At 43.1% G+C, this 27,771-nt stretch overlaps 1 protein-coding gene across 3 annotated transcripts in view; it reads right to left on the bottom strand.

Annotated features, from left to right (window-relative positions):
- Positions 1–6,315: 6,315 nt before the first annotated feature.
- TSPAN32 (tetraspanin 32) overlaps positions 6,316–27,771 on the bottom strand; it is a 37,920-nt gene continuing 16,464 nt past the window's right edge. For all 3 annotated transcript variants that reach the window (XM_077321518.1, XM_077321520.1, XM_077321519.1), the window contains 4 exons: positions 21,718–21,819; positions 18,766–18,858; positions 11,707–11,790; positions 6,316–8,425 (listed from right to left, as the gene is read on the bottom strand). In XM_077321518.1, coding sequence (XP_077177633.1) covers positions 8,330–8,425; positions 11,707–11,790; positions 18,766–18,858; positions 21,718–21,819 — 375 coding nt within the window. In that variant the 3' untranslated portion in view covers positions 6,316–8,329. The remainder of the gene's footprint in view (positions 8,426–11,706; positions 11,791–18,765; positions 18,859–21,717; positions 21,820–27,771) is intronic.

The raw sequence follows: 27,771 nt of genomic DNA, 5'->3' as shown, positions 1-27,771 counted from the left end.
TAACCATAGATAAATTTTTTATCATGCACCATGTGTGAGCTGTCATAATCAAGCCAAAACTGTTCTTCAGTGTGGAAAAAACTGGTCATGTCTAATTGGAAGGAGTTTCCACAGTTTGTTGCTGGTCCCCTGGGAGCATCTGCTTCCTCTTCACTGAGAAGGAAGCTTGACTGTTTAGAAGGTCCTTTTTGAAATTAACAGAGTTACTATTTTTATCTCAGTCCCCCTTTGCATGCACACACATTGTTTCCCCTCCCCTCTCTGAATGCAGTCCACTCCGACTTAAGCCCTTTAAAATGTTGGCTTCACTCTCTTATTTAAATAAGCACATCTTATAAATACTTCACTTTGGCTGGATTGTGTCCTTTGTCGTATTGGAAAGCAGCTGTTGCGTGAGCTTTCTGTTTCTTCTTAAAGCAGCTTACAAATGGTTCCCATGTGTGCATTCAGCCTCTCTTGCCAGATTTAAATATTTATATTCATATATCTTTTGGCAAGCCAGTCAAAATCTGTAAGAGCATGATGGAGAACAAGGACAGTGGATACAGTTAAGAGGCTCCTTCTGAAGGCATAATTATGTCATACATAACATGAAAACATTTGGAAAAGGATATGGAAAGGGTACAGTGCCCACAAGGGCACAACATGACTTACTGGGCTGAAAAACAGAGTCAGTCTCCTCGAAGTACTTTAATCTGATGATAATGGAAATTAAAATCATACCTGAGCTCCCTTTCTCTGCCTTTACTGTTGCACATCAACCTATAGAAAAGGGAAAGCCTAATTAACTCAACTAATGATATCATGTCTGGTTGTTCATATGTAATGAACATTTAGGGTGAAGTTGAGACTGGTGTTGCAGTCAGAGTCAAGTGTGGTGCTGTCATCTACCCCTACCACAGTCTGTCTCTTGGCATGCAGCATTAGGGTGGGAAAGAACAGAAGGATGATTTTCCATGTCTGGGTAAGTGGTAGGGAAGCTCTCAATCACTACCATTTTTATTTTTATTTACAGGGGGGTGGGTTGGTGGCAAATAGGTACTAAAGTGTTCCTTTGAGTTGGAAAGTAAATGGGATATTGTGGCCCTGTGTGATAAATAAACCAGTACTGGATGAATTATAATTTGTGATAACTAGGCAATATCACGATTGATAACAAATGGGGTGAGTTCTTTTTTTGAAATAAGCAAGCTATTTTAGGGGGATAGTTTGAACTTTTTTGGCAAAAAGTATGCAATTATTCTGTACTACAGATCTTGAATTAGATTGAAGATTTCTTTATTTTAAGGATGAGCTTTACAAAAAAAGTTACACTGCAGAATGAATTATTATCATTGTATGTGATAGATTGGGTAGTGTTATTTACAATAATTGCAGTTGAGGGAAAGGTCTACTTAAAATGTATTTTTTGTTTCTTCAAGTTCAGAACCTTTGTCAAAGAGCACTGTTTCAAAATATGCCGCACCTGGGAAAATCTCAGTCATTTACAGATTATGTGTGGGTGGGCAGAAAGGGATGTGCCAGTGTTTGTCTCTTGTGGCCCTTTATTGCATACCCAGGGAATTGCTAATTGCTGCTGTGAGTAGTTGAATGTCTTCCAGGTCAGTCTGGATTCTGGAGAATTTTGGTTGAGGGATCACTTGGGCATGAAATTGGGGTGACCATAGGGTGACCGGGGTGGGCAGGTAGTTGTGAGTTCCTTAATTGTGCAGGGGGTTGGACTAGATGATCCTGGAGATCCCTTCCAACTCTGATTCTATATAGGGTGGGAGGGGGGAAGAAATTCTTGAAGCAATATAGCTTAAGGCTGGTTGGCTTGCTCATTTTCTATAAGGAAGGAAAAGCCCTTTAGTGTTGTGCCCTCCAGTTAAACAATAGAGCCTGACACAAAAAGTGCAGGGTTATATCTCCCAAATCCATCCTACATTTCTGGTCTGAGTGACAGCTACCTATAGCAATTGCAGTCTGTCTATTCCCCTTTCTCTTCACTAAGCAAAAGTTGTTCAATTGAGGCTCAGGTAATCCTGGGAAATGTTAGTGGTAGGGATAGGGACTTGTGGTTTACTACGATAAGGGAAAGGGTGGGCATAATTCTGCAAAAGGGAATTGGGGGGGGGGATCAGAATGCTGCCATGGAGGCAGGCTCCCAGCTAAGAAACACAGAACCTTTAAATAGAGCAATGTTTCACTGCACTCACAGAAACCCAAGAGAGTATGGTCTGTTCTAGCAAGTAGACTCGGAACGCTCAAGTCTTGTTGTAAGCCATGCCCCCACTCTTGTCAGTATGACTGCTATTCCTCCCATGAGTTTACATGGATATGTTTAGTGATTACTCAATGGTGAGGATGGATACTCAGATACACTCCCTTTTTTAGCCCTTCACATAATCCATTCCTAGCACTGAGAATTGTTTCCAGAGCTGAGCCTGGGTAGAGTTCCATGAAGCTTCACATCTATATAGCAGAAGAGTCCTTCTGGCTTGACAGTTCTGGGCATGTTTGAAAGCATTCCTTGAGGATGGGAACATGGGCAAAGCAGAAGTTTTATATCGCTACCATATGAAGACTAAAGCCTTTTATGTTTAACAGTTCTAGTGCTGCTGCTGTTAAACTCATACTAAGCAAGCCATTGTGTTAGCCTGCTTAGATAAATCCAGCATGTTAAATGTTAAGGGATTAAACAGAATGCAGATTTCAGTACATCTCTGACTTTGCAACAACACACTGAAACTGCCTGTTGTTTGCTCAAGGAGTTATTTTTAAACATTGCAGGCTTTGGCCCACAAACTGATCTTGGCTGCATGTAACATTTTTCTTGCAATTTAGGGAACTGAGAACATGAAAACCAGAGGCTAAGAATGAATTGAGCTTTACAATGTATGCTTGCGAGTAGATGTGAAATTCAAATGGGATGGTGATGGGAACAATTCCCATCCAAAAAGGGGGACATTGAGGGGATGTTTTTAGGGGGGTCACTAGCCAATGTTACCTATTTTTACCAATCACTAACTACTTCTTCCTGGTTCTGCCAACCTTGAACAGATTAATCCCTCCATCCTGCCATAGCTAAGGGCCTATCATCAGAGCCAGCAATACATTGGATTATCCACTTCCCAGAGGAATTTGAAAATAGTAAATAGCAGGATTATTGGCAGGAACAATGGTTGCCATTCCAAGAGAACAAAGATGAACCCCTGGAATGGTTTCTTTGCTTTTGTGTCTTACAATGACAACCCTATCCAGGTTCCAGGTGCTTTAAGAGATGCTTGTGAAGAAGAAGGAAGAGGCGGAGGAGGAGGATGTCTGGCTCCAGGTCAGTAACTGGTTATCATCATGGTTATCAGGGATATTAAGCTTGCTCTTGTATAGTTCTTCTGTATAATTTTGCCACCTTTTAAAAATTTCTTTTGCTTCTGTGAGGTCCCTACCATTTTGGTCCCTTATCATACCCATCTTTGCATGAAACGTGCTCTTCATATCTCCAATTTTCTTGAAAAGATCTCTGGTCCTCCCCATTCTATTGTTTTCTTCTATTTGTTTGCACTGTTCGTTTAAGAAGGCGTTCTTATCTCTTCTAGTTTTTCTCTGGAATTCTGCATTCAATTGGGTGTATCTGTCTCTTTCTTCCTTGCCTTTCACTTCCCTTCTCTCCTTAGCTATTTGTAAAGGTTCCTCAGACAGCCATTTTGATTTCTTGCATTTCTTTTTCTTTGGGATGGTTTTAGTTGCTACCTCTTGTACAATGTTGCGAACCTCCATCCCAAGCCTGCTTTTCCTACTCTCTTATTGATTATGAAGGCTACTCCATTTCTTCTGCGAGATTCTTGTCCACAGTAGGATACCTGATGGTCATCTGAATTAAATTCACCCATTCCTGTCCATTTTAGTTCACTGATTCCTAAAATGTTGATGTTCAGTCTTGTCATTTCTTGTTTAACCACGTCCAGCTTGCCTTGATTCATGGATCTGACGTTCCAGGTTCCTATGGAATAAAAATCTTTACAGCATCGGACTGTCTTTTCACCTCCAGTTCCTTCCACAACTCCCTTCGGCTTTGGCCCAGTCGCTTCATTCATTCTGGAGCTAATCGTACTAGCCGTCTGCTCATCCCCAGTAGCATATTGGACACCTTCTGACCTGAGGGGCTCATCTTCTGGCATCATATCATTTTGCCTTTTGGAACTGTCCATAGGGTTTTCATGGCAAAGATACTGGAGGGGTTTGCCATTTCCTTCTCCAGTGGATCACCTTTTGTCAGAGCTCTCAGCTATAACCTTGTCCATCTTGGGTGGCCCTGCACGGCATAGCTCATAGCTTCACTGAGCTACGCAAGCCCCCTTGCCACGGCAAGGCAGCAATCCTTGAAGGGGGATATACATTACACACACACATATATCCATGATAAATATGTGTCCAGTTGCTGCTTGAGGACTGCCAGTGAGGGGGAGCTCACCACCTCTTTAGGCAGTTGAATCTGCTGCTGGACTACTCTGACTGAACTCCCCTGCCCCCGATATCTAGCTGATATTGTTCTCCATGTAATTTAATGCCATTACTGTGGAGTCTGACCAATGTGATATGCAGTGGCACTATAACATCTTGTGATTTTGATGTGATGCCTCTGTTGATACAGCCCAAGACTGCATTTGCCATCTTCGCTGTCACATTACACTGTCCACTCATGTTTAGCTTACTGTCTACAAGATCTTGTACCCCCTTGTCCAAATCATTGATAAAAATGTTGAAGTTCCAGTACTGAGCCCTGTGGCACTCTGTTGCTCACCTCCCTCCGCTATGATAAAATACCACTGACAACCACCCTTTGGGTATGGTTTCCTAGCCAGTTCCTCATCCACCTAGCCATCTGAAAATCCAGTCTACAGTCGTGCAGTTTACCCATCCGAACATCATGGGGAAGCCTGTCAAAAGCCTTATTGAAATCTAAGTAAACAACATCCACAGGATTTCCATAATAAGCCCATTAAAGCATTATACCCATTACAGCAGGTCCCATCACCTGCTGCCAACAGGAACAGCTCCCAGCCCTCCTCTGAGAACTTTTCAAATACTTAAAGAGAATAAACTTACTTTATATTCCATTTTCCTCTCCACTAGGGGCCCATATAACATCTCCCCAATTTTATCTTCACAATAGCCCTGTGAGGTATTTCATGCTGGCTGAGAGAAAATGACTGACTCCTGGTCACATGATGAGCTGCTATGGCAGAGTGGGAATTTGAACGTGGGACTCCCAGATTCTGGCCTGACACACTAATCACCGTACCATGTTGGCTCTCAAATTCTGTTTAGGACTTCATGAGTGGAATATGACTTATTGTGACTAAGCTGGGACCATTGCCAGCTGTGCTTTTGTCTTCTCATATGGAAAGATTTATTGCCTAACACATATGCAACTAGAACAGCTCTGTCTGCATGCATAAGGGAGAGAAGAGCACTTTAATTTCATTGTCCTCACAACATCCAAGATTCGTGGCTGCCCTGCTCTAGCCACAAGGAAATACTCCTGGGTTCTGACTGGGCTGCCTTTAAACTTTATCTTGTGATAATGATGTGGCAGCCCAATGACATAGAATTTATAGTTTAATTATGAAATATGAGGTAATGCAGGAATGTGACCAGTGAATATGAGAGAGGGACTCAAATGCTTTATGTGTTCTTTTGAAAAGATATGCTGCTGTGTCATAGTGAGACAAGGTGACCTGGGGAAGAACGTCCCTGCCTTGTCTGGGCATACATCACATGTGATTCTGTAAATTTAGGCAGATTGTGAGTGGCTGGGCAGAAGGGATGGTGTCTGAGCTTGGCTCTTGTGGCCCTTTCTTGCATGCCCAGGAAAATGCTGATTGCCACTTTGCAGTCAAAAAGCAAGTTTCCTCCAGGCCAGAACTGACCAGGGATTTGGGGGGGGGGGGTTGGGTAGAGCCATCATCTGGACATGGAATGGAGGTCACTGTGGGTGGGCAGGTAGTTGTGAGTTTCCTGCTTTCTGCAGGGGGTTGGACTAGATTACCTGGGAGATCCCTGCCAAAAAAAATCTAACCCACATTGCTACATTCAATGGACTTCCTATTTCCTTCATAAACTCTAGAAATAGTATAACTTATGTGGCAATCTTAAGAACAATTTCATGGAAGTAAACACCATTTTCCTCTGAGCAGACTTCATTAGAATTGCTGTTCTACTCTGGTGCAAGAATAGCTTTAAGAATAAGGCAAAAGACTACAGAGCATTGACCAAATTGATGTTCTACTCTGGTGCAAGAATAGCTTTAAGAATAAGGCAAAATACTACAGAGCGTTGACCAAAAATTCTTTATTTACAAGGATTTATAGTTGTATAAAGGGAATGGCATTGACATTAAAATAAGACAAATCCATGTCTCATTTACAGTGCATTTACACAGCTAGAGACAAAGAGCATTATACAATATGCAGATTCCAGAAAGATATTTCCTTCAAAATAGCATGCTTAATCCAAATTCAGGATGGAACAAGTACATGTACTACACAGTGCATATCCACTCTTGTAATTCAGCATTATAAGGGGATTCTGTATGTTCTTAAATTGACCTAGTAGTAATCTAAAAATTTAATTGGTTTTCTGTCAGTTCTAATATTTTAATAAATGGACATGCTTTTTTTTCTTTTGAATGAATCCAGCGTGCTGCTTTTGTTGTAAGGTTATGGTGCACTTCTCCAGGGTGCAATGAAAATCAAAGTCTATAAAAGAGTCAGTTTTAAAATGCAGTTGTGCAGATAATAAATGCCAGAAACTTCACATTTTGTGGCAAGGTGGTCTTTAATTCCTTCCCTTACAACAGAACTCTGATTCATGAAATGGTCAAATGATCCTTTAGAGCAGCAGTTCTCAGCCTTCCTAATGCCTTGATCCTTTAATACAGTTCCTCAGGTTGTGGTGACCCCCAACCATAAAATTATGCAAGTGTTTTTTCACAGAAATTAAACCAAACCTGACCAATGGCATGAAGATTGGGGTTTTATTCCCCCTGGGGTTTCTCATTTCAGTTCTGCCTCTTGTCCCACTGTGCGCAGCCGGGCGCCTCTAGGAGGAGCAGCAACAATGGCGGTCCCCCCCTCCGGCCAAGTTTCTCGCCCTGCCATGACCCCAGGCTGAGAACCACTGCTTTAGAGGAATCCTAGCTGATGACCTGCCAACACTGGAGCAGATGAAAGCAAACAAGAAATAGCCTGGAATAAAGAAATCATAGCCAAGCATTTGCCAGCTGAACTCTGCATCCACAACTCAGAATATTTGAGTTTCAATCCAGTCAGGCATAGTTACATCCTATTAAAATCAATGGCACTCCTCATGACTACATTTTTCCTTTTGTTTCATTATGGTTTATGGCCAGACCTACATTTCATGATTGTTCACTAGACCTGGTGGTGTCCTCATGGGAACACTGCCACCATTTTAAAGTGATTTAAATTGTCATGAGGGCTCTGCAGCATGGTGGGCTGAGGTGGTGCCTACCCCCCCCCCATGGCTTTTTGGTGCTTGAAAAGGCACTGTTTGTGTGAGATTACCATATTGCCCTCAGGATATTTTAAAATAACTTTAAAATAGCAGTGGCAATGTCCTTGTGGCAGCAACAAGCACACCATGACAAGCAAGCTTATATAGAAGCATTGCCTTAGCCATGACTCATTTTAACAGCATTATACCTCTGTCCTGTCACAATTGGCTATTAAAAATTATACAGATATTCTCGGTATCTAATGTATTTAAACTGTCAAAGTATGTGAAATGAAATTCAGATTCATGTTCAATGGAAGTTACCGTAAAACTGATGAGAATCACATAAGACTGACTGCTGTTTTTGCCTCTCTGATTTTTACATTTTTTGTGTGTGGCTGTTGAACTGAGCAGTTTTCATTTTCTTGAGTTTCATTTTAGCTGGGATAGGCTGTTCTGATTAGCTATTCTGGGGGCATTCAATCCTGGCTTTCAAGGGGGAATCATGCTTCTGTGTTGGGCAACTTCTTGGTTTCTTGTATATTTCTTGTCATCATGTTTTCTCCATGTAAATCTGCATGCTGCTCATGCCCTTTCCTAACCAATACCTAACCAGGCTTGACCTATTGAATCCATGGCTTTCTTGGTTGTATAATGTTAATCTATATATATCTGGAATCCCATATATGCAAAAAGTAAACAAGTAGATTGAATAATAAAATAAGAGATTGAATGGCCAGTGATAGCCCTTCCAAAACCATAACATTTAGTTCAATGTCTCTTGGTCTTCAGTGGCCTTGAACTTCTGGGGCAAGGTTCAATAGCCAGTTTCCTATCGTCCTGCCAAAATATACTTGTCCTTCCGATCCAAACTGTTGTTGAAATGAACTGAAAAGCAGAGGAATGAAGTCAAGATCATCCCATATACCTAGGGAAGAGAAGCACGTGAAAAATAACTAAGCATCATCACTGGTTTTGGTAATATTGATTTACCTGAATACAGAACTACTGTCCATAGGGAAGAAGTGACGTACTGCTCTCAGATTAAGAAAATTACTGTTAAACTGCAGGAAGTTATACTTTTTAGAGATGGAAGGGGACAAAGGGGCAAAATTTCTCCTTCTAGTCATGATGGTATGGAGGATGAGATGCATAATGCTTTTGTTGGATAGGATGGGTGACTAGACCTTGATAATCATTCCGTTTATGATCAATAATTAAAATTCATCTGTGGCTCCCTTTGCATACATCTAGCAATATGGAATTTGCCTCCATGTAGCATGAATAATTGAATCATAGAATTGGAAGGTACCTCCAGGGTCATCTACCAACCCTCTGCAGAATGCAGGAAATGGCCACAAGAACCAAGCACCTACACAATCCCTTCTGTCCACCCATTTACAATCTGCCTAAGTTCACAGAATCAGCATTTCTGTGAGATGGCTATTTAGCCTCTGCTTAAAAACTTCCAAAGGAGAACCTACCACCTCCCGAGAAAGCCCGTTTCACTGAGGAACCACTCTGTTAGAAACTCCTTCCAGATGTTTAGCCAAAAATTCTTTTGAATTAATTTCACCCCAGTGGTTCTGGTCCAACCTGGGGCAACAGGAAACAACTCTGCTCCATCCTCCATGTGACAGCCCTTCAAGTATTTGAAGATGGCTCTCATATCACCTCTCAGTCATCTTCTCTCCAAGCTAAACAGACCAAGTTCCCCCAACCTTTCCTCATACGTCTTGGTCTTCAAACCCCTCACCATATTTGTTGACCTCCTCTGCCCATGCTCCAGTTTGTTTACATCCTACTTCATTATAGTGCCCAACACTGAACACAGTATTCTAAGTGAGGTCTAACCAGAACATAATAAAGCGGTACCAGCACTTTGCGTGATCTGGACATTATACTCCTTTTGTTCAGTGTATGGCCTACTAAGTCCTCTAGATACTTTTTGCACATGCAGGTCTCACCAAGACAGGTCTCCCCCATCCTACAATGATGCATTTGATTTTTCCTACCGAAATGCAGAACTTTACATTTTTTACTATTGGAATTCATTTTATTTAGTTTAGCCCAGTTCTTGAGCCTATCAAGAATATCCTGTATCCTGATTCTGTCTTCTGCTGTGTTTGCTACCCCCTCCCAGTTTAGTATCATCTGCAAATTGAATAAGCACCCCCTCATGAGCCACATTACTGCATGGATCTTTCCATAGGCACCTTGTTATGCAGGCGACATTAACTTCAGATCAGTCAGTAGGAGACACTATGGCCAAAGCCACACAGAGATCAAGGAGAATTAACAGGGAGAGACTTCTCTCCTTTGTCTACAGAAGTTTTCTCAGGGACTTACTTCACAGACAACAATTGCAGGAGATAAAATAATGGATCTTCCCTTGTTTTTAAAACTGTAAAAAGAGACCTATACCTACCTTTTCAACTGGGACCATGAAGTGAACACATTAACATAGCGATTCCCAACCTGTGGGCAGCGGATCACATGTGGTCCTTCGACTAATTGGAGGTGGGCCCCGAAGGACACTTTCTCCCCCCCCCGGCCCTTTACTTCATCCCCCCCCCCCTGGCCCTTTACAACACACTTCGGGTGTCATTGTCTCCCATCACTCCCAGATGGGACTATCTCATTGCAGAGAAACAAGCTCAGGGTTCCCATTGATTTGTCATTGTCAAGAGTTAAAATTTCCGTGAAAATAAAATGTTCCTTATGTTCATTGTTGTGGCGTGTCTGTATCTTATTTTGAAGGGATGTTTAAACATTACCATCGCGATCAGAGAGCGTTGGGGCAGTGGTTGAGAGTATAGGAGTAAACTACCCCCGCCACACCGGGCCTCAGTAAAAGGCGTTGAGTGGTCCCCGGTGATAAAAAGGTTGGGGACCACTGGCTGCCTTATACTGAGTCAGGCCATAGGTCCATCCAAGTTTGTATTATCTACTCAGACTGGAAGCAGCTCTCCAGAATCTCAGACAGAGGTTTTTCACAGTGCATGACCCCACCTCCCATTTAGCTAGAGATGCCAGAGACTGAACCTGGAACCTTCTTCATGCTAAATACCACTGAGCCATGGCCCTTCTCCTTTGTGGACTGAGTTTTTTAAAACCTTTTCTTTGGATCTCTTTTCATTATGTCAATTGCCCTCAGCTGCTAATTGACCCACAGGAAAAGCCTAAAGGCACCACACATTGTACTGCAGGACAACTTGCCTTGGGAGACTCGAGGGGAGACCAAGATCATAAAAGTCAGTGGCACATGAAGAAAGGGTTAATTCCCTCACCCTTGCTCTGGATCTGAATCTGGGTGCCATGGCTTTCTGCTGCATTTTATCCCACCATCATATCTAGCTAAACCTGACCCACCAGGTAGATCAAGAAGGTTTAAGCTAGGAGTGCCTAGATGATGAAGCTGGGACACAGAGTGCCTATTACGGTATCCTTTTACCTAGAAACATGTAGATTAGAACATCACTCTCTAACAATGGTTTATTGAGGTGAGGCAGAATGGATGCCTTTGTCAGTGGAGATGCCATCTGGCCTTCTTGGAGGGATTCATTTGATGACCCTGGTCAGCTAGGGCAGGGGTAGTCAACCTGTGGTCCTCCACATGTTCATGGACTACAATTCCCATGTTTGCTGGCAGGGGCTCCTGGGAATTGTAGTCCATGAACATCTGGAGGACCACAGGTTGACTACCCCTGAGCTAGGGCACTAACTTCTGCCTGGCAGCTTTCATAAACCCAGCAGCACAAGGTTCAATCTATTCACATACAGCTCACTCAGCGTGGCATCAGCTTCAGTGTGTTCCAGTAATTATGAAAGTATGGTGCCAATAAAGCTCTTTTATAAATACTCCTATTGAGGCATACCTGCTTGATTTTACCCATAAAGTGTCTGGTGGAAATTGCCTTGGCTTATGGTAGATGACTTGGTGTTAGCCTGGGATGAGTTGGAGTTAGAATATAGCTCCATTTCTTTGAGGATAATGATCTGTTCATCCATTTTTGGGCACAAACTGATGAGACAAATCTCTATGTCAGTCTGTAAAAGATGAGTTTGTGTTTGCATTCACAGCTGTGATTTGAACTGGGGCTGCATGAGGAGTTCTCCAGAACTGAGCACCTATGTACCAAATGAGACCAGCATCTCTATTTCAACTGTTCCAGAAAAGCAGGATGGTGCTAGAACACACATACTTACCACGATTATAGTTGTAATGATCATCAGTACAGTGACAAATCTCATATGTTTTTTCAGGAAGATGTGAATCTCTTGGAGGCAATCCTGGAATTTGAAAAAAAATGTTTTGAGGACAGGAAGAACCATGATAAAATATATTTCCTTTTACACTCTACAACCAGGTCTTTACAGTGCACTCCTTTCCTGGGAGTGAGCCCCACTGAATAGACCTATACTGCTGCAGTACCAGCCTTATGCCATTCTGAAGTCAATTGACACAGAAGGATGTCAACTCTCTTTAAGACCTAGCTTCATTGTTAACCTGCTGGTGTTTGCACCAGAAATCAAGCAAGGAAACTCACAAGCAGGACATCAAGTCAACAGCTCTCCCAGCTGCCTTTTCTAGCACCTGATGCTCAAGAGTATCGTTCCCTTTAACCATGGGGGTTCCATTTAACTTCTCTGACTAACTACTAGGTGCAGTTATCATGAATTTGAATATGGGGTGAAATGTTTAGAATTAATTTGAACATATGGCAAAGACAGTAGATGGCATGTCCATGTTTCAGGATCTATGGGGTCCCATAGAATAAATTTAATATCCACAGCCAGCTTGGTGTAGTAGTTAGGAGTGTGGACTTCTAATCTGGAGAGCTGGGTTTGATTCTGTACTCTCCCATATGCAGCCAGCTGGGTGACCTTGGGCTCGCCACAGCACTGATAAAGCTGTTCTGACTGAACAATATCAGGGCTCTCTCAGCCTCACCCACCTCACAGGGTGTCTGTTGTGGGAGAGGAAAGGGAAGGTGACTGTAAGCCACTTTGAGACTCCTTTGAGTACAGAAAAGTGGCATATAAGAATCATAGAATCATAGAGTTGGAAGGGGCCATACAGGCCATCTAGTCCAACCCCCTGCTCAACGCAGGATTAGCCCTAACCATCCTAAAGCATCCAAGAAAAGTGTGTATCCAGCCTTTGCTTGAAGACTGCCAGTGAGGGGGAGCTCACCACCTCCTTAGGTAACCTATTCCACTGCTGAACTACTCTGACTGTGAAATTTTTTTCCTGATATCTAGCCTATATCGTTGTACTTGAAGTTTAAACCCATTACTGCGTGTCCTCTCCTCTGCAGCCAACAGAAACAGCATCCTGCCCTCCTCCAAGTGACAACCTTTCAAATACCAACTCTTCTTCTTCACATAGAGTAGAAATACAATTCCCACCACAAACTCTGGATTATAAATAAAAGAAAAGGTTTCATATTAGGTTGCCTATCTCAAGAGAGTGTTTCACAAATAGGAAAATGTCATCTTAGATGAATGTGCTTTTCTGCAGGAAAATATATTTAGTGGCTACATTTCTGTGACGTTTGGGCAGAAATGTGATACATCATATAACCCACTGCACATGATTTCCTTTGTTCTTTGGATGTTTTATAAAGATGTTGTGGTAAGTTAAAGTAACATTCTGCCAAGTCTATTTAGGTGGTAATGCTAAACATATCTATTTTTATTTTTCAATCCTTCCTTTGCCAAAGGGTTCCCAGGAAGCTTTAAACTATTTTATAGCATTTAAAATTACGAAAGTTGTTTAAAAATTATAACAAAGCACAAAAATGTTCAGTCTGTAAGTCAATGTGTGTATATATGTGTATATGGGGTGGGGGTAGATCTTACATTGCCAAAGGCCTGACAATTTTTTTAAAGCTTTATTTTCTAAAAATCATCAAGGAACTGTTTAGAAGCTTCACTGAAGCTTTATGGAAATCCATATGACTCACAAGCTAATTTAATTTTATAGAATCATAGAATCATAGAGTTGGAAGGGACCATACAGGCCATCTAGTCCAGCCCCCTGCTCAATGCAGGATCAGCCCAAAGCATCCTAAAGCATCCAAGAAAAGTGTGTTCCAACCTTTGCTTGAAGACTGCCAGTGAGGGGGAGCTCACCACCTCCTTAGGCAGCCTATTCCACTGCTGAACTACTCTGTGAAATTTTTGTTTCTGATATCTACCCTATATCATTGTACTTGTAGTTTAAACCCATTACTGCATGTCCTCTCCTCTGCAGCCAACAGAAACAGCATCCTGCCCTCCTCCAAGTGACAACCTTTCAAAAATTTAAAGAGGGCTATCATATCCCCTCTCAACCTCCTTTTCTCCAGGCTGAACATTCCCAAGTCCCTCAACCTATCTTCATAGGGCTTGGTCCCTTGGCCCCAGATCATCCTCGTCGCTCTCCTCTGTACCCTTCTTGAAGTGAGGCCTCCAGAACTGCACACAGTACTCCAGGTGTGGTCTGACCAGTGCCGTATACAATGGGACTATGACATCTTGTGATTTTGATGTGATGCCCCTGTTGATACAGCCAAAAAGGCATTCGCCTTTTTTTACCACTGCATCACACTGCCTGTTCATGTTTAGTTTACAATCCACAAGTACCCCAAGGTCTCGTTCACACACAGTGTTACCTAGAAGCGTATCCCCCATCCAGTAGGCATGCTTTTCATTTTTCTGACCCAGATGCAGAACTTTACACTTATCTTTATTAAATTGCATCTTGTTCTCATTTGCCCATTTTTCTATTGTGTTCAGATCTCATCTCTATATGGTGGCTGTGTTGGTCTGCTAGAATCTAGAATCCAGTGGCATCTTAGAGACCAAGAAAATTGCAGGGGGCAGGTGAACTTCTGAGAGTCAAAGCACCCTTTGTTAGCTTGGACTCTCAAAAAAGATTATACTCCCAAAGTCTTGTTGGTCTCTAAGGTGCTGCTGGACTTGACTCTGTTATATTTTAATTTGGATATGATGGTGCTAGATGCTGGCCAGATGCATAGCTAAGAGTCTACAGATTAGAGGAAACAACACTGAACACTTAAATCTAATGCCCCCAAGTGATCAGTGTTGCTTCCTGTAATTTATAGAATCTTAGATATGTTATGCATATCCGGAAGAAGTTCCTGACAATTAGAGCAGTTTCTCAGTGAAACAGGCTTCCTTGGGAGGTTCTCCACCTTTGGAAATTTTTAAGCAGAGGCTTAATAGGTGGATAGCCATCTGACAGAGAGGCTGATTCTGTGAAGGCTCAAGAAGGTGGCAGGTTAGAGTGGATGAGCAATAGGGTTGTGAGTGTCCTGTATAGTGCAGGGGGTTGGACTAGATGGCCCAGGAGGTCCCTTCCAACTCTATGATTCTATGATTCTGTGCATCCAGCCAGCATCTAACAATACGAATGTCCAACACAGCATATTACTGACATAGCTAGCCACCACAGTACCCCTGTGTTTCCTCCTCCTCTTACACTCTCCCTCTAGCATTTAGTAAGGCAAAACATGATTCATTTTATTGTTGTCTTCTGCAGGAACCAGGAAACACACAATACAATGATGCGACACTACACATTTTGCATTAAATATTAGGGAGAAGAAAGAAAGCAAAGGCACATGGTTATTGCTTTTGGAATCACTGGTGATGTTTAGCTTTGTCCTGAGGGAGGGAGGTTGAGTGCTGCTCTGCAATTTCCCAGCAGTAGATACAAGAATACCTTTTAAGTCAAGGACTGAGACACCAGCAATTGTGAGCCAGACTCCACTGAGACCTTATGTCCTGACATTTTGTTAATGCTGCTGAAGGAAGTCACAAAACAGGTTGTGTTTGTACTGGAATCCTGTTCAGTGTGCATTATTGAGAATTTGTCTTCCGGTTTATCAAGGATTGGAAATAAACAGGACTCATATTCTTGATTAACAACTTATTGTATTATCGCATCTACACACACAAACTGTTGTGGTTTTTTTTGCTGTGATCTTTTTCATGTGCTCCTGTTTGATGAGGATGTCAAAAGAAGGAGCATATTATAGGCAGAAACAAAGAGCAATCTTGTGGCACCTTACAGACTAATTGGTCTATTAATCTTTAGAATACCATAAGATTCCCCCCCTGCCACATACTACCAAAACTTTATTGCCTGTAGAATACAGTTGTAGGTGCCTTTTATATATTACTAGGGGCAAAGCCCATTGTATCCAAGAATACAACGGGCGCTAGAGCTTGGCAGTGGGAAGAGGAAGGGGTGGAGTTGTCTATTCTGTAAGGGCATGGGGTTGAATGTGTGTGTTGTGTGGGAGGTTATGGTGGTGTGGTGGCAAATGAGGGCATGGGTGTGGAGCTATGGGTGTCTAGAACCTGTGGTTTGGAATGTTCGTTGAGTGTGGGAGAGGACTGACCTTTGGGAATTGGGCTGGACATACCCCATAGCCCAGGAGGGACACCCCTGCACCACTCCCTCCCAACTACATGCAAAAATGGCTTATTTGAAGTCAGGAGCAGACTGGCAGCCATTTCTCCAGATTGCCCCTGGCTGGATGGAATTTTGGTCTGTCCTGGTGAGGGGCCAATCGGAAGGCGCTTCGCGCCTTCCAATTGGCCCCTCCGCTTCTCAGTCCAGGGCCATGGGACCAATTGTTGCCCTTCCTCATCACGGACTGAGCCCACCCCAACACCCCTTACTGTTTTATTAAGAGGGAAAAGATAGTGGTGGAAGTGGGGAGCCCCTGTGGTAATATTTAGGATCTTGGTACCACGTAGGTAGGGATAGTTCAATATATTTTGCTAACCTAAGTAATGAGTCATGCCATGTGAAACAGGAGAGATATCAGCCTACAGTGCTGCAAAAGCTTGGCTTAGACCCAGGAAACAATAGTGCAGGTTGGGGAGGTGATGGCAGGATGTGAAGGACAGTTTCCAGTTGTACCCTCCAGGTATCAAAGCCAATCCCTGATCCCCTGGGGTGTTATGTAAACTCCCTAGTGTTTCCAGCCAATGAGAAGCCATGAATCCTCTGTGAGAGAAAATGAGGCCTGGGTTGTCAGTTGGGGCTCAGAAGAATACAGGTTCCAAATAGGGATAGGACTGGAAATTAGGTAGACATTTATTTATTCATGTGGCATGTATATAAGTAACCAGGAGATCCTAGGATTGTCTGGTGAACAGCCAAGAAATGTTCAAATGTGGTTTGCCATTGCCTGCCTCCATGTCATGACCCTAGTGTTCCTTGAAGGTCTCCCATCCAAATACTAGCCAGGGTCAACTCTGCTTAAGTTCTGAAATCTGATGAGATCAGGCTTGCTTGGGCTATCCAGGTCAGGGCTTGCTAGGCAGGTTAGTCAGTCTTAGGGTGGCGGCAGGTTAGGGGTGGGTGAAAAGATCAAGAAGAAATCCTCAGACACCAGCTAACCTTTATGGTCTGAATCAAGAGGTGACCAGATTGGGGAAATATAGGATTAAACAGATAAGGTTCCTACTTCTAGGATCTCTGTCAGCGTGGTAAAGACAGTAGTGAAGGGACCAAATATCCCACAGATAAAATCAATCCACCTGTCTCACCAGGGGAAACGACCTACGGGTTCTGTAAGCCTGGGCATGGGTGTGATGTAATGATTCTGACGAGAAGTGCAGCCAAGCTTAACCGTGAAAAACATTACACTTTTACATTTCACTTGTCAACCAAAATAAGCTATTCAACCTTTCTGTGGAAGAGACCATAAATTTCTTATTGTGTTATTTAAACAAAGGGTTTGTGTGAGTCAAATGTGTGTGTGTGTGTGTGTGGGGGGGGTCTATAAATAATCACCTGAAAACTAGGTTGCCATCTATAGGTCTGTACAGTAAGATATCCAGTCTTCTTCATATCTCCACACACCAGCATACATTTATTGTATGCTACGCTCTGAATGCCAGCCACCATGGTGTGTGATGGGGCTGGTATAGAACCTTGCCAGTCACATAGGCATAGGTGAAATCATGTCCTCCTGCACCACTGTTAGATGGACAATGAACCCTACTGATCTAGAGCAACACTGCAAATCTGGGAGTGAATAATGGCTGCAAGCCAAGCCATACTTGTTTCCTTCTCCTATGCTCCCACCCTGGTGAGATTGTTGTACCCCAAACAGGCATTTGAGTCACTTGGTGCACTAACCCTATAACTGGTGGGATTAGTGTACGGATGCTTCTCTGTGATTCCATGGAGATGATGATGCTTTGTAAACACCTGTGAAACAAGTTGTGATCTGGATACCCCAGGCTAGTCCAACCAAATCAGATCTTGGCAGCTAAGGACCATAGGTCCAGGTTAGTATTTGGATGGGAAACTACCAAAGAAATCCAGGGGTGCTGTGCAGAAGCAGGCAATGGCAGACCACCCCTGAATGACTCCTGCCCTGAAAAGCCTAAGAGTTCACAATAAGTTGGCTGTGACTTCATGGCAAAAAACAAGCAAAAAACCAAAACAAAACCCAATGCTGATCACACAGTGTTATATTTTAACATCTGACACTGCTACTTGATCATCGCTTCACTAAAGTAATGTCTCTAAATGTTGGGCTAGTGTTTCTCAATGGACTCTGTTAATTATGCCTCCTGCTGAAATAACTAAGCAGAGCTGAGAGATGGTTTCCCCGCTCAGCTGGTGAGAGCAAGAAGATGCATATGTAAGAAGCAGCAGTTATAAGTCCAGAGCAGTGGTTCTCAACCTTCCTAATGCCACGACCCTTTAATACATTTCCTCATGTTGTGGTGACCCCCAACCGTAAAATCATGCAAGTGTTCTTTCACAGGAATTAAACCGAAACTGACCAATGGCGTGAAGATCCATTGTTCATGATTGCATATAAATTGTTTTTTTCCCCCCGGGGTTTCTCAGTTCATTTCTGCCTCTTGTCCCACCATGCCCATCTCACTCTTTTACACTGCTCTAACTCGATCTACCCCCGCAAGGCTGTTGTGTGGATGATGCCCCCCCCTCCAGCTAAGCTGCCTGCCCTGCCGTGAGCCCTGTAAAAGGGTCATTCGACCCCCAAAAGAGTTCCAACCCCCAGGCTGAGAACCACTGGTCTAGAGACAGGAAAAGAAGCTGTGGTTTGGCTGAGATCACCAAGGATGTCAAGTAAGGCAATGATGTCTCTTTGCCTCTATCTGTATATTGGTAAATAAAGCAAGTATTACAAAAATGTCATTATTATAAAGCAAGCATCCTAGCGCTGCCCTGGAGAGCACTAGAGCCTCCTAATGCAACAGTACCTCATTAGTTGTTCCTGTCGTTTCTGACTGGCATGTCTCAGATTCAATATGGCTGGCTTCTTCAAAGAGCAGCTTCTTTCCACAACAGAGAAACTGAAAGTACAAAACAAAACACCACCCATATCATCATCATCATCATCATCATCATTTTCATTCTTTTCCCAAGGCAAACACAAATCACCGCCTATATCACTACTATTATTTTCATTCTTTTCCAGATGTAGACACTTCACTGAGAAGATGAGGTTTTTGGCTCAGGAGGTAGATTACTGGCAGGTCCAGTTGCTTTACTTCCTCAGTGAAATGTTATTTTGCTCCTCTCTTCCACTTCTTCTGTGCTTCATAAGGCATCTGGCTTGAGCTTTTTCCCAGACTGTGAAAGATAGTCTTCTCCTGATTGCTCCCATGGGTCTTCTGTTCATTGCTGCTAGCACTGTGGCAATGGGTTTCAGAGTGATTAAAATCTATAGTGAGGATTCTACTCCTCCTAGAAGGCTCAGGAGGATATGTTTTTTTAAAACAATGGCTTGATTTTTTTGCCATCCCCCCTGGAGCTTCTGTCATCAGAACATAAGACATGAAGTCATTGGGAAGAACTTTCTGAAAGACAGTCATTAAAAGTTTAAAAGATGGTTTTGAGCTCTTTGTGCAGAGATTAGAGAAACAAGAAGCAAGGAGTCCAGAAAGAAATGTTGACTTTCCTTTGTGCTCCAATCAGATTGTCAGAAACAGCTCCAGCTGTCCAGATGTCTGGTATTTCCTCCAGTCAGTTATCAGTGTGAGGCCTGGCATGCCACTCTCCTTTCCCAGCAAACATTCTATCTGTACTGCATATCTCCACACCACTGCTTTTTCTTTCATTCATTCCTTGTTATGTTTGGAGAAGAGTTGGGGTATTCTGAATGGCTAATTGGCTACAAAATTCCACCTTATCTTCTTTCACCATTGGGTTCCTTCAGATCTGTCCTGCCAATGATGCTGTTCTGCTCCCACCTCATTTGCTCTGAGTAGGAAAAAGACAAGAGATGTCCTTTTCATTTGGGCCTGTTGATTCAGCCTTTTGAGAGGAGGACCAAGTCATTCCATGAGGATGTGCAACTATTGTTCAGATGGAGGGGATGAAGGGTTGCTGCTCCCGATTAAGTTCCCTCCAGATAGCTCCCCCCCATCTTTGGCATTGTGCAGCTATGTACTGCTGCCTGTGCCAACAGCATGTGGTGTAGTGGTCAGAACGCCGGACTAGGTTCTGGCAGACCCCGTTTCAAATCCCTAGTTTGCTATAGAAGCTCGCTAGGTAACCCTGAGCTAGTCACGCCCTCTCAGCTTTAACCTACCAGATTGTTGTGAGAACATAATAGAGAGAGGGAGAACGGTGTTGTAGGGAGCTACCTCAACAAATAGACAGTCAGCAGCAAATCCTTCCCATATGGGCAAGCACCTGTTAACCATGGTCTGCTTCTGGGCTACTGAGTGGGAATGGGTCTTGGTACTGTTGTTTGATAGAAACTCTGGTTTTTTTTTGAGTATAGATTTCAGAAACTGTTTCCAGGGAATTTTTGTTCTGCCCCAGAGCCACTTGCCTATGCAGCACTGTAGGGTTTCATCTTGTCCCCCATGTGATTTATATAAAACTTCTGGGAAAGATCATCTGGAGATCTGAAGATAATTGTCATCTATTTCACCTAATTTCATGGGAGCAGTGAATATACTAAATTCAGGAGGGGTTGAGTACTGGATCTGAATGAATGTACAGATAAAATGCAAATGCTGTGGATTGGGAGCAAAACTGATTTCGGAGTAGACATACAGTTTGTTCTGAATGATGCTGTGTGGATATGTAACTTCGTGGTGCTTCATTTGCTCTCCGTCACTGGATAAGTGTGTAATGAAGGTGGCAAGCAGTGCTGTCTACAAGTGTAGGTTGATATAACAACTGTGGCCATTCCTGGAAAAGGCCTCTGTGACGCAGTGCTTGGTATAATCTAGATTAGATGTGGGGCTGCCTTTGAAGATGATCCAGAAACTGCAAGTCATTATGTGACAACCCAAATATAATTCCAGTTAAGATGGCTTCTAGTGTATAACCTGGCTCAAATCCAAATTCTGTTTTTGACTTTCAAAGTCCTAATTGATTTGGACCAAAGTACCTGAAAGGCTGCCTCTGGTGCTCATACTTGATCAGCCAAGGGGACTTAGTTGCAATGGTCTGCATTGTTTTGGGTGTGCTTAGTGTGCAAAGGCCTTCTGAGCAGCTAGCTCTGCCATTATGGAACTTCCTCTGCCATTAAGGAGTGTCATATAACCCCCTCACTGTAAGCTTCCCAGCAGCACTAGAAAACATTTATGTTAGATAGATGGCCTTTGTATAGATCTCATGTGCATTTTTTTAATGTTCCATTGGCACTATGTCTTTTTATGACTGTATTTGATGATCTGTTTTACAATGTGAGCCACCATGAGTATTTTGTTGGAAAGGCAAAATATAGATTATCTAAATACATAAATAATGGAGTAAAGCTGACACAAATTTTTCACATGTCATAATTTCAGAATATGAATGCTGAAATACCAGTCTAAGAATCTCAGCAGTGCTATATTTAATAGGGTGTTTGCTTTTTCACCTGAATGAAGATATATTCCCCCCCTGTGGGTTGCTAGCCTGTTTTCCATGTCAGAGCATTGTGAAGAACAAAAAAGAACCAATAATAAAAGGTGTTACTCCCTACTCTAAGGAACAAAAAGCACAATTTAGTCAAGGTTAAAGCATGATTTCACAGGGACAGAAATAAGGAGGCCTTTTGTGTGCTTAAATCTGGCTGGATGATACCCAAAATGTTTATTTGTATATGTTAGAAATATCAAAGGAAACTTACTGAAGTAAAACCTCTCAGCGTCTAAATTCTATAAGCACATTTTTTTAGAACTTTCAGTGCCAGCAAGTGAGCTGATTACCGTTTCATGGATGGTAAGTAGCTCCTGGCTTCTGTTACTGGAAGAGCTGCTTCTCACTTCCTCATAAACAAAGTCATACACATCCATCATGGCATCTTCAGCCTACAAAGAGGGCACACCAAGAAGGTTTGCTGAGTTATTTCTCAAGATAGAATCTCAAATTACAGTAATCTCAGTCAGGATGCCATGACACTACAGGAGTGCAAAAAATCAAGAACAACAACAAACACACCCAACAGAGTATTGGGTCCACAGTTCAATATACTGAAAACCAAAGCATTCACTTTTGTTTTTAACCACTATGTTTCTAGGGTTTGTGGCTGCAAAAAAATGTACAGGGCAGTGTCAGCCAAAATAAAAGTCAGAGAGGTGGCAAAAGTATGTTTTTAGAGATTGGGGATGGAACGTTGCAGCTCTTTGTTATGTCCTATGATCAGCAAAGACAGAATAACTTGTTTTTTTTAAAGAGAGAGGTCATGCAAATGTGCTCAATCAACATTATACTATACATGCCACAAAACTCAGTATTTCTTGGAGCAGACTGTGAATTGCCTGGGCACAACATTGTAATTAAATTAGGGCTGAGGACACACATCCCTGCTCATATCCACTTTTGAGAATGAATCAAGACAGCAGGTAATGAAGCCACAGAGCTACACAAAATCTCCCTGAGGATTTAGACACCAGTTAGATGGACTCTGCTGATGAAATATCTGAAATTAATATTCACTCTTGCTTTAGAATTCAACACACATATGGCATTCTTACAGTGCAAAACAAATATTCAACCAAATAAGCCAGTCTAAAAGGTTGATTGAAAGAGTGTTATTTAATTTGGCTTTTGTTCCAAAAGGGAGTCCCCAGAAACCTTCAGCTATATTTCTCTATTTTTCAAAACAAGACTTCTTGCCCCTTGAATGGGCAGATAACTTGCCACGGAATAGACACTACTGGTTCTTGTACTGTTTCCAAGTACATAATATCTGGGAAACTTATGGTGCAATCATCTGCATGTTTACTCAGAATTCCAGTTTATCAGTGGTTTACTTCAATGTAAACATAGAATCGCAGTCTTAATTAACCAAGTCTTATTACAATTGCACATGGATATGGGGTTTCATATTTTAAGTCAGCCATAATATTTCTCCAAATGGCATATGTCATGAATCCAAGAAATACAGTAGCCCATCATCATGTTCCAATGAATTTTTTCCCCCAAGCAGTTTATAAGTCCAAAATGTGTGGCTCAGCTTGGCAGCCCAAACTCATCGTCACAGCTCTTTTTGCAGTTCTAACCCTATATCATTTGAGAGCTATTCCATAGAATTTTCTTGGCAGGAAATGTTACAACACATAAAACATGGTATATCACTGGTAGGCAAAATCATGAAACTCCAGCTCATTTACTTTGGCCACGTCATGTGATTTAACTCAACGGAGAAAGCAATTATGCTAGGATTGGTCAGTGGTAAAAGGAATCTAGGCCGACAAAGAACATGGTGGTTCGATACGATGAAAATGGACACCTGCCAGAACATTACAAAACTAAAAGAAGTGGTGCAATTTAGAAAATCGTGGTGATATTTGAGCCATAGGATTGCCAAGAGTTGGATTCAATTGAATGGCTAACATCATCATCATCATCATCATTATCATCAACCTTATATCAGCTGTGTTCCTCAGCAGCACTGGCTAGGCCAGGTCCCTCTTCTCCTCACTCAAAACTCAATTTTTGTCATGACTCTACTACTTTTGAGCGCTGATTCCCCCTCACTGAGGTGTTACCCCAACACTTGCAGGGGCGTGTAATAGCAGGAAATAGACACCTCATACACAAAATGATCAGTGAACTAGAACCTTGCTTGGTGATTGTTCTGCCTTTGCCCACAGATCTTGTAACTAATTTGACAGGGTTTGGCAGAGTTTGACATATTTATGGGATGCATGAGAGCTATTTTTCTGGCTCCAGAATTAGATGTATGGTTGCCATTGTGACCTAGGCCTAGTCTGTACACAATAGATAATGCACTTTCAATGCACTTTAGAAGTAGATTTTCCTGTTCTGCACTGGAAAATCCGGCTGCAAAAGCACATTGAAAGTGCATTATCCTTTGTGCGCAGACTAGGCCCTGGTGTCTGCATTTCCAAACCTCTGTACACTTTACTGGTTGCAACTTAAAATTTGGTGAAAGCCAGAAAATAATACATTCATCAACTAGTAGAATGCTATTTTAGTGCACAAAGAATAAAGGCAAACACTAATGACAGTTTATTAAATGGCAACTTACCAGTGTATATATGTCATCAGAATGTGTGTGTGTGTGTGTGTGTGTATGCAAACCAGGATGGTTTTATCTGTTTGGATTAAATTTCCAGGGTTTAGCTGATTCAATGATGGTATGTAGACTGTGGTAAATTGCAATGGGAAAGGGACATTTATACCTGCTTTCATAATTCAGTGAATTATCTATTAAATACATCTTGAAAAATATAAAGCATTGTATTTTCAGAAAAATCCAAAGAATTACCCGGCAATCTTATTATCAGGGAATTAATGGATAGACTCAATCAGAATGTTCCCAGCATGTGTATTTCTGCATTCTGCATTCTGCTCACAACTGCATTCTGACAAACTCATCTCTTGCTCCCAACTGTGACATACCTATAATCTTCCCAGAGTGGCTTTGATGGTTACAGGCAACATAATCAGTAACACAGCAGTGCTGTTAGAAAAATAGGGAAATTGTCTACATGCTAATTAAAGGTCAGTTGATGAATGGAGCAAAATAAAAGAGACACAATAAAATGCTGTCTTGTAACCATTGGCCCAACAGATACAGACCCGGAACAATGTTTGAGTACAGTGATCTAGACCAGTGGTCCCCAACCGTTTTTGGGCCAAGGACTGGGGGGGGCAGGTGTGGGCGCTCGTGTGCTGGTGGGCGCAAATGCACAGGCGCAGCATCTCTGCGCCCGCGTGTTTGCACCCGCCCGTGCCTCCCTCCCTCCTCCCTGCAGCGCGGTGGCACACCGTGGGGGGGAGGGAGGTGTGCCCACTGGCGTGTCGCCGCCCACACCTCCCCCCCCACTGCGGCCCATGGCCTGGTACCGGTCCACAGCCCGGGGGTTGGGGAAGACTGATAATAAACCAACAAAGGTTTATTCAAGGTACTAGAGGAATACAATGGGCAGTAGCACATAAACCTGCACTGTGACCTTCCTGGGGTCTGCCTCCTCCCCCCACTCCTTCCTCGGTCCTGAGATCCAGTGTGGTGAAGTAGTTAAAGAGATTCTAATCTCAAGTGCTGGGTTTGATTCCCAACTCCTCCACCATATGCAGGCAGCTAGGGTGGCAACTTCCAGGTGGGGGCCTGGAAATCTCCCGGAAGATGAAAGAAAGACAGGATGAAAGAGAGAGAAAGAGACAAAGAGAAAAAAAGGGAGGGAATGGAGGAGGGAAGGAATGCATCAGTTCTCCTGGAGAAAACAGCTGCTTTGGAGAGGAACTGGTCCTCCTACCCCCGACCTATACAACAATGTCTACACAGGTCAGTACTGTCCCCACATTTTCCAAAGACTAGGCCAGTCAGGCTGTGGAAGGGTGGGCGGCTACCTTTCCACTCCCCTCATCTTCCAAAAGCTAGGCAGGGAAGGCCCAAGGGGGGAGTGCCTCCTTCCCACCCCATTCTCCATATCTCCCAAAGGCCAGGCTGGGTGGGGAAGGCCATGAGGAGAAAGCCTCCTTCCCACCCACCACCCACAACTCCCAAAGGCTGGACCAGGCAGGGAAGGCTGGGGGGGGGCTGCCTTTCTCCCACCCCCACCTCACATCTTTCAAAGGCCAAGCTGGATGGGAAAGGCCATAGGGGGCTGTCTCTTTCCCATCTACCCCTACATCTCCCAAAGGCCAGGCTGTTTGGGGAATTCCATGGGGGTTGGGCTGCATTATTCCCACCCACCCCCATCTACCAAAGGGCAGGCTGGGCAGAGATCAGTCCCCCTGGAGAAAATGGTTACTTTGGAGGGGGAAACTCTCTGTCTTTGGATTCCATGGAGATGCAGGAATGCCATACTCCAGATGAGAAACAAAGTGAAATACTGTGCAGCAAAAAATGCTAATAACAATAAACATCAAATAATTCATAAACTTGTCACAGTTTCTTCCTTCAATGAAAATATTTAATCGATAGCAAAATTTGCTTGAAGAACTGAAAACCTTTCAGTCTATATGTTCTATTCAGTTGTATGTAAAAAAGTTGTATGTTACAATAAAACACAAAAACATTGGTAGGCAAACAACTTACAGAGGGTTTGTCCATTTCTGCGTCTATGTCAGCTTTTCTCAAATATTGTTCAGGCTTTGAGAAACCCCATAAGTGGCATGTTCAGGTCCCAGCTGGAGGCTAGCATCCCTGCCACTGTTTAGAGATGCCAGCCTCCAGGTGAGACCTGGAGAACCTCCAGAATGAAAGCACCTCTCCAGACTAGAATCATAGAATAATAGAGTTGGAAGAGATCTCCTGTGCCATCTAATCCAACCTCCTGCACAATGCAGGACACTCAGTCCTATCGTTCATCCACTGTAACCTGCCATCCACTTGAACCTTTGCAGAATCAGCCTCTCTGTCAGATGGCTATGCAGCCTCTGTTTAAAAATTTCCAAAGATGCAGAACCCACCATATCCCAAGGAAGCCTGTTCCACTGAGAAACCACCCTAGCTGTCAGGAACTTCTTCTGGATATTTAGATGGAATTTCTTTTGCCATATTTTCATCCCATTGGTTCTGGTCCATCACTCCCTGCAGAGATCAGTTCCACTGAAGGAAAGAGCTGGTTGGGACAGGGACGGGACAGGGGGGGGCGGTCTGTGTAGCACTCCCCTCCACCACAGAGAGAGAGAGAGAGAGAGAGAGAGAGAGAGAGAGGGAGGGAGGGAGGGAGGGAGGGAGAGAGGGAACAGAAGCCAAAAGTGTTCTTCCCTTCTCAAATTGCAAACATTAATCACACAATCACTTCTCCATGTAGAAAATTTTGAAATATTTTCTTGCATATTGCTTACTATCAGTCACACAGTGAAAACCCTGGTGGTGGCAACTGCTGCCAAAAGCAATTTCTAAAAACCTGCTCAGCTGATTGGATCTCCAATCAATTCCATCCACCCTTTTCATTCTTGTTGACAGTGACTGGGCAGATCTGACTGTCAGCTCTGTCCAAAAGGACCTTGAGTAAAAAGCTGTAAAAGGCAGCAAGGTGCTCAGAATCTATGAAAGCAGGGAGAGAAAGGGATCAATTGACTCCCTCCTCAGGAATCACAATCATTAAGTATCCTTGAAGGACACCTCACAAGTTGTAAAGAAAGGCAAGACATTTTCCAGTTAGGGGCACTAGATAAAACAAAAATAAAATGCTAGAAGTATTTGCAAGATTAAAATAAATGAGAAAAGGGGTTAAACTTTCCTATTAATTCCTTTCTCTTTTTAACAATGAACAGTTGAAGCTGCCTTATACTGTCAGTTCGTTGGTCCTTCAATGACACTCTAACAGCTGCTCTCCAGGCTCTCATGCAGAACTCTTTCCATATTACCACCTCTTCCTTTCAACTGTCAATACCAGGGGTTAAGAGAGCCTCTTGTGGTGCAGGGTGGTAAGGCAGCTGACATGCTGTCTGAAGCTCTGACCATGAGGCTGGGAGTTCGATCCCAGCAGCCAGCTCAAGGTTGACCCAGCCTTCCATCCTTCCGAGGTTGGTAAAATGAGTACCCAGCTTGCTGGGGGGTAAAATGGTAATGACTGGGGAAGGGAATGGCAAACCACCCGTATTGAGTCTGCCAAGAAAACTCTAGAGGGTGTCACCCCAAGGGTCAGACATGACTCAGTGCTTGCACAGGGAAAACCTTTTATACCAGGGGTTAAATTTAAGACTTTCTGCAATCAACCAGGACTGGTCCATCCATTCAGTGGTACAATTGCTGGAGATACTAGAGGTAAACGGGCATCAACCAGCCCTGTTCCCTCCACCAGCCTGGTCACCCATGGCATCGGGGTCTGCCCTAT

This window comes from Paroedura picta, chromosome 2 (genome assembly GCF_049243985.1).
Source record: "Paroedura picta isolate Pp20150507F chromosome 2, Ppicta_v3.0, whole genome shotgun sequence".
Lineage (NCBI taxonomy): Eukaryota > Metazoa > Chordata > Lepidosauria > Squamata > Gekkonidae > Paroedura > Paroedura picta.
This window is presented reverse-complemented; position numbering and strand designations above follow the sequence as displayed.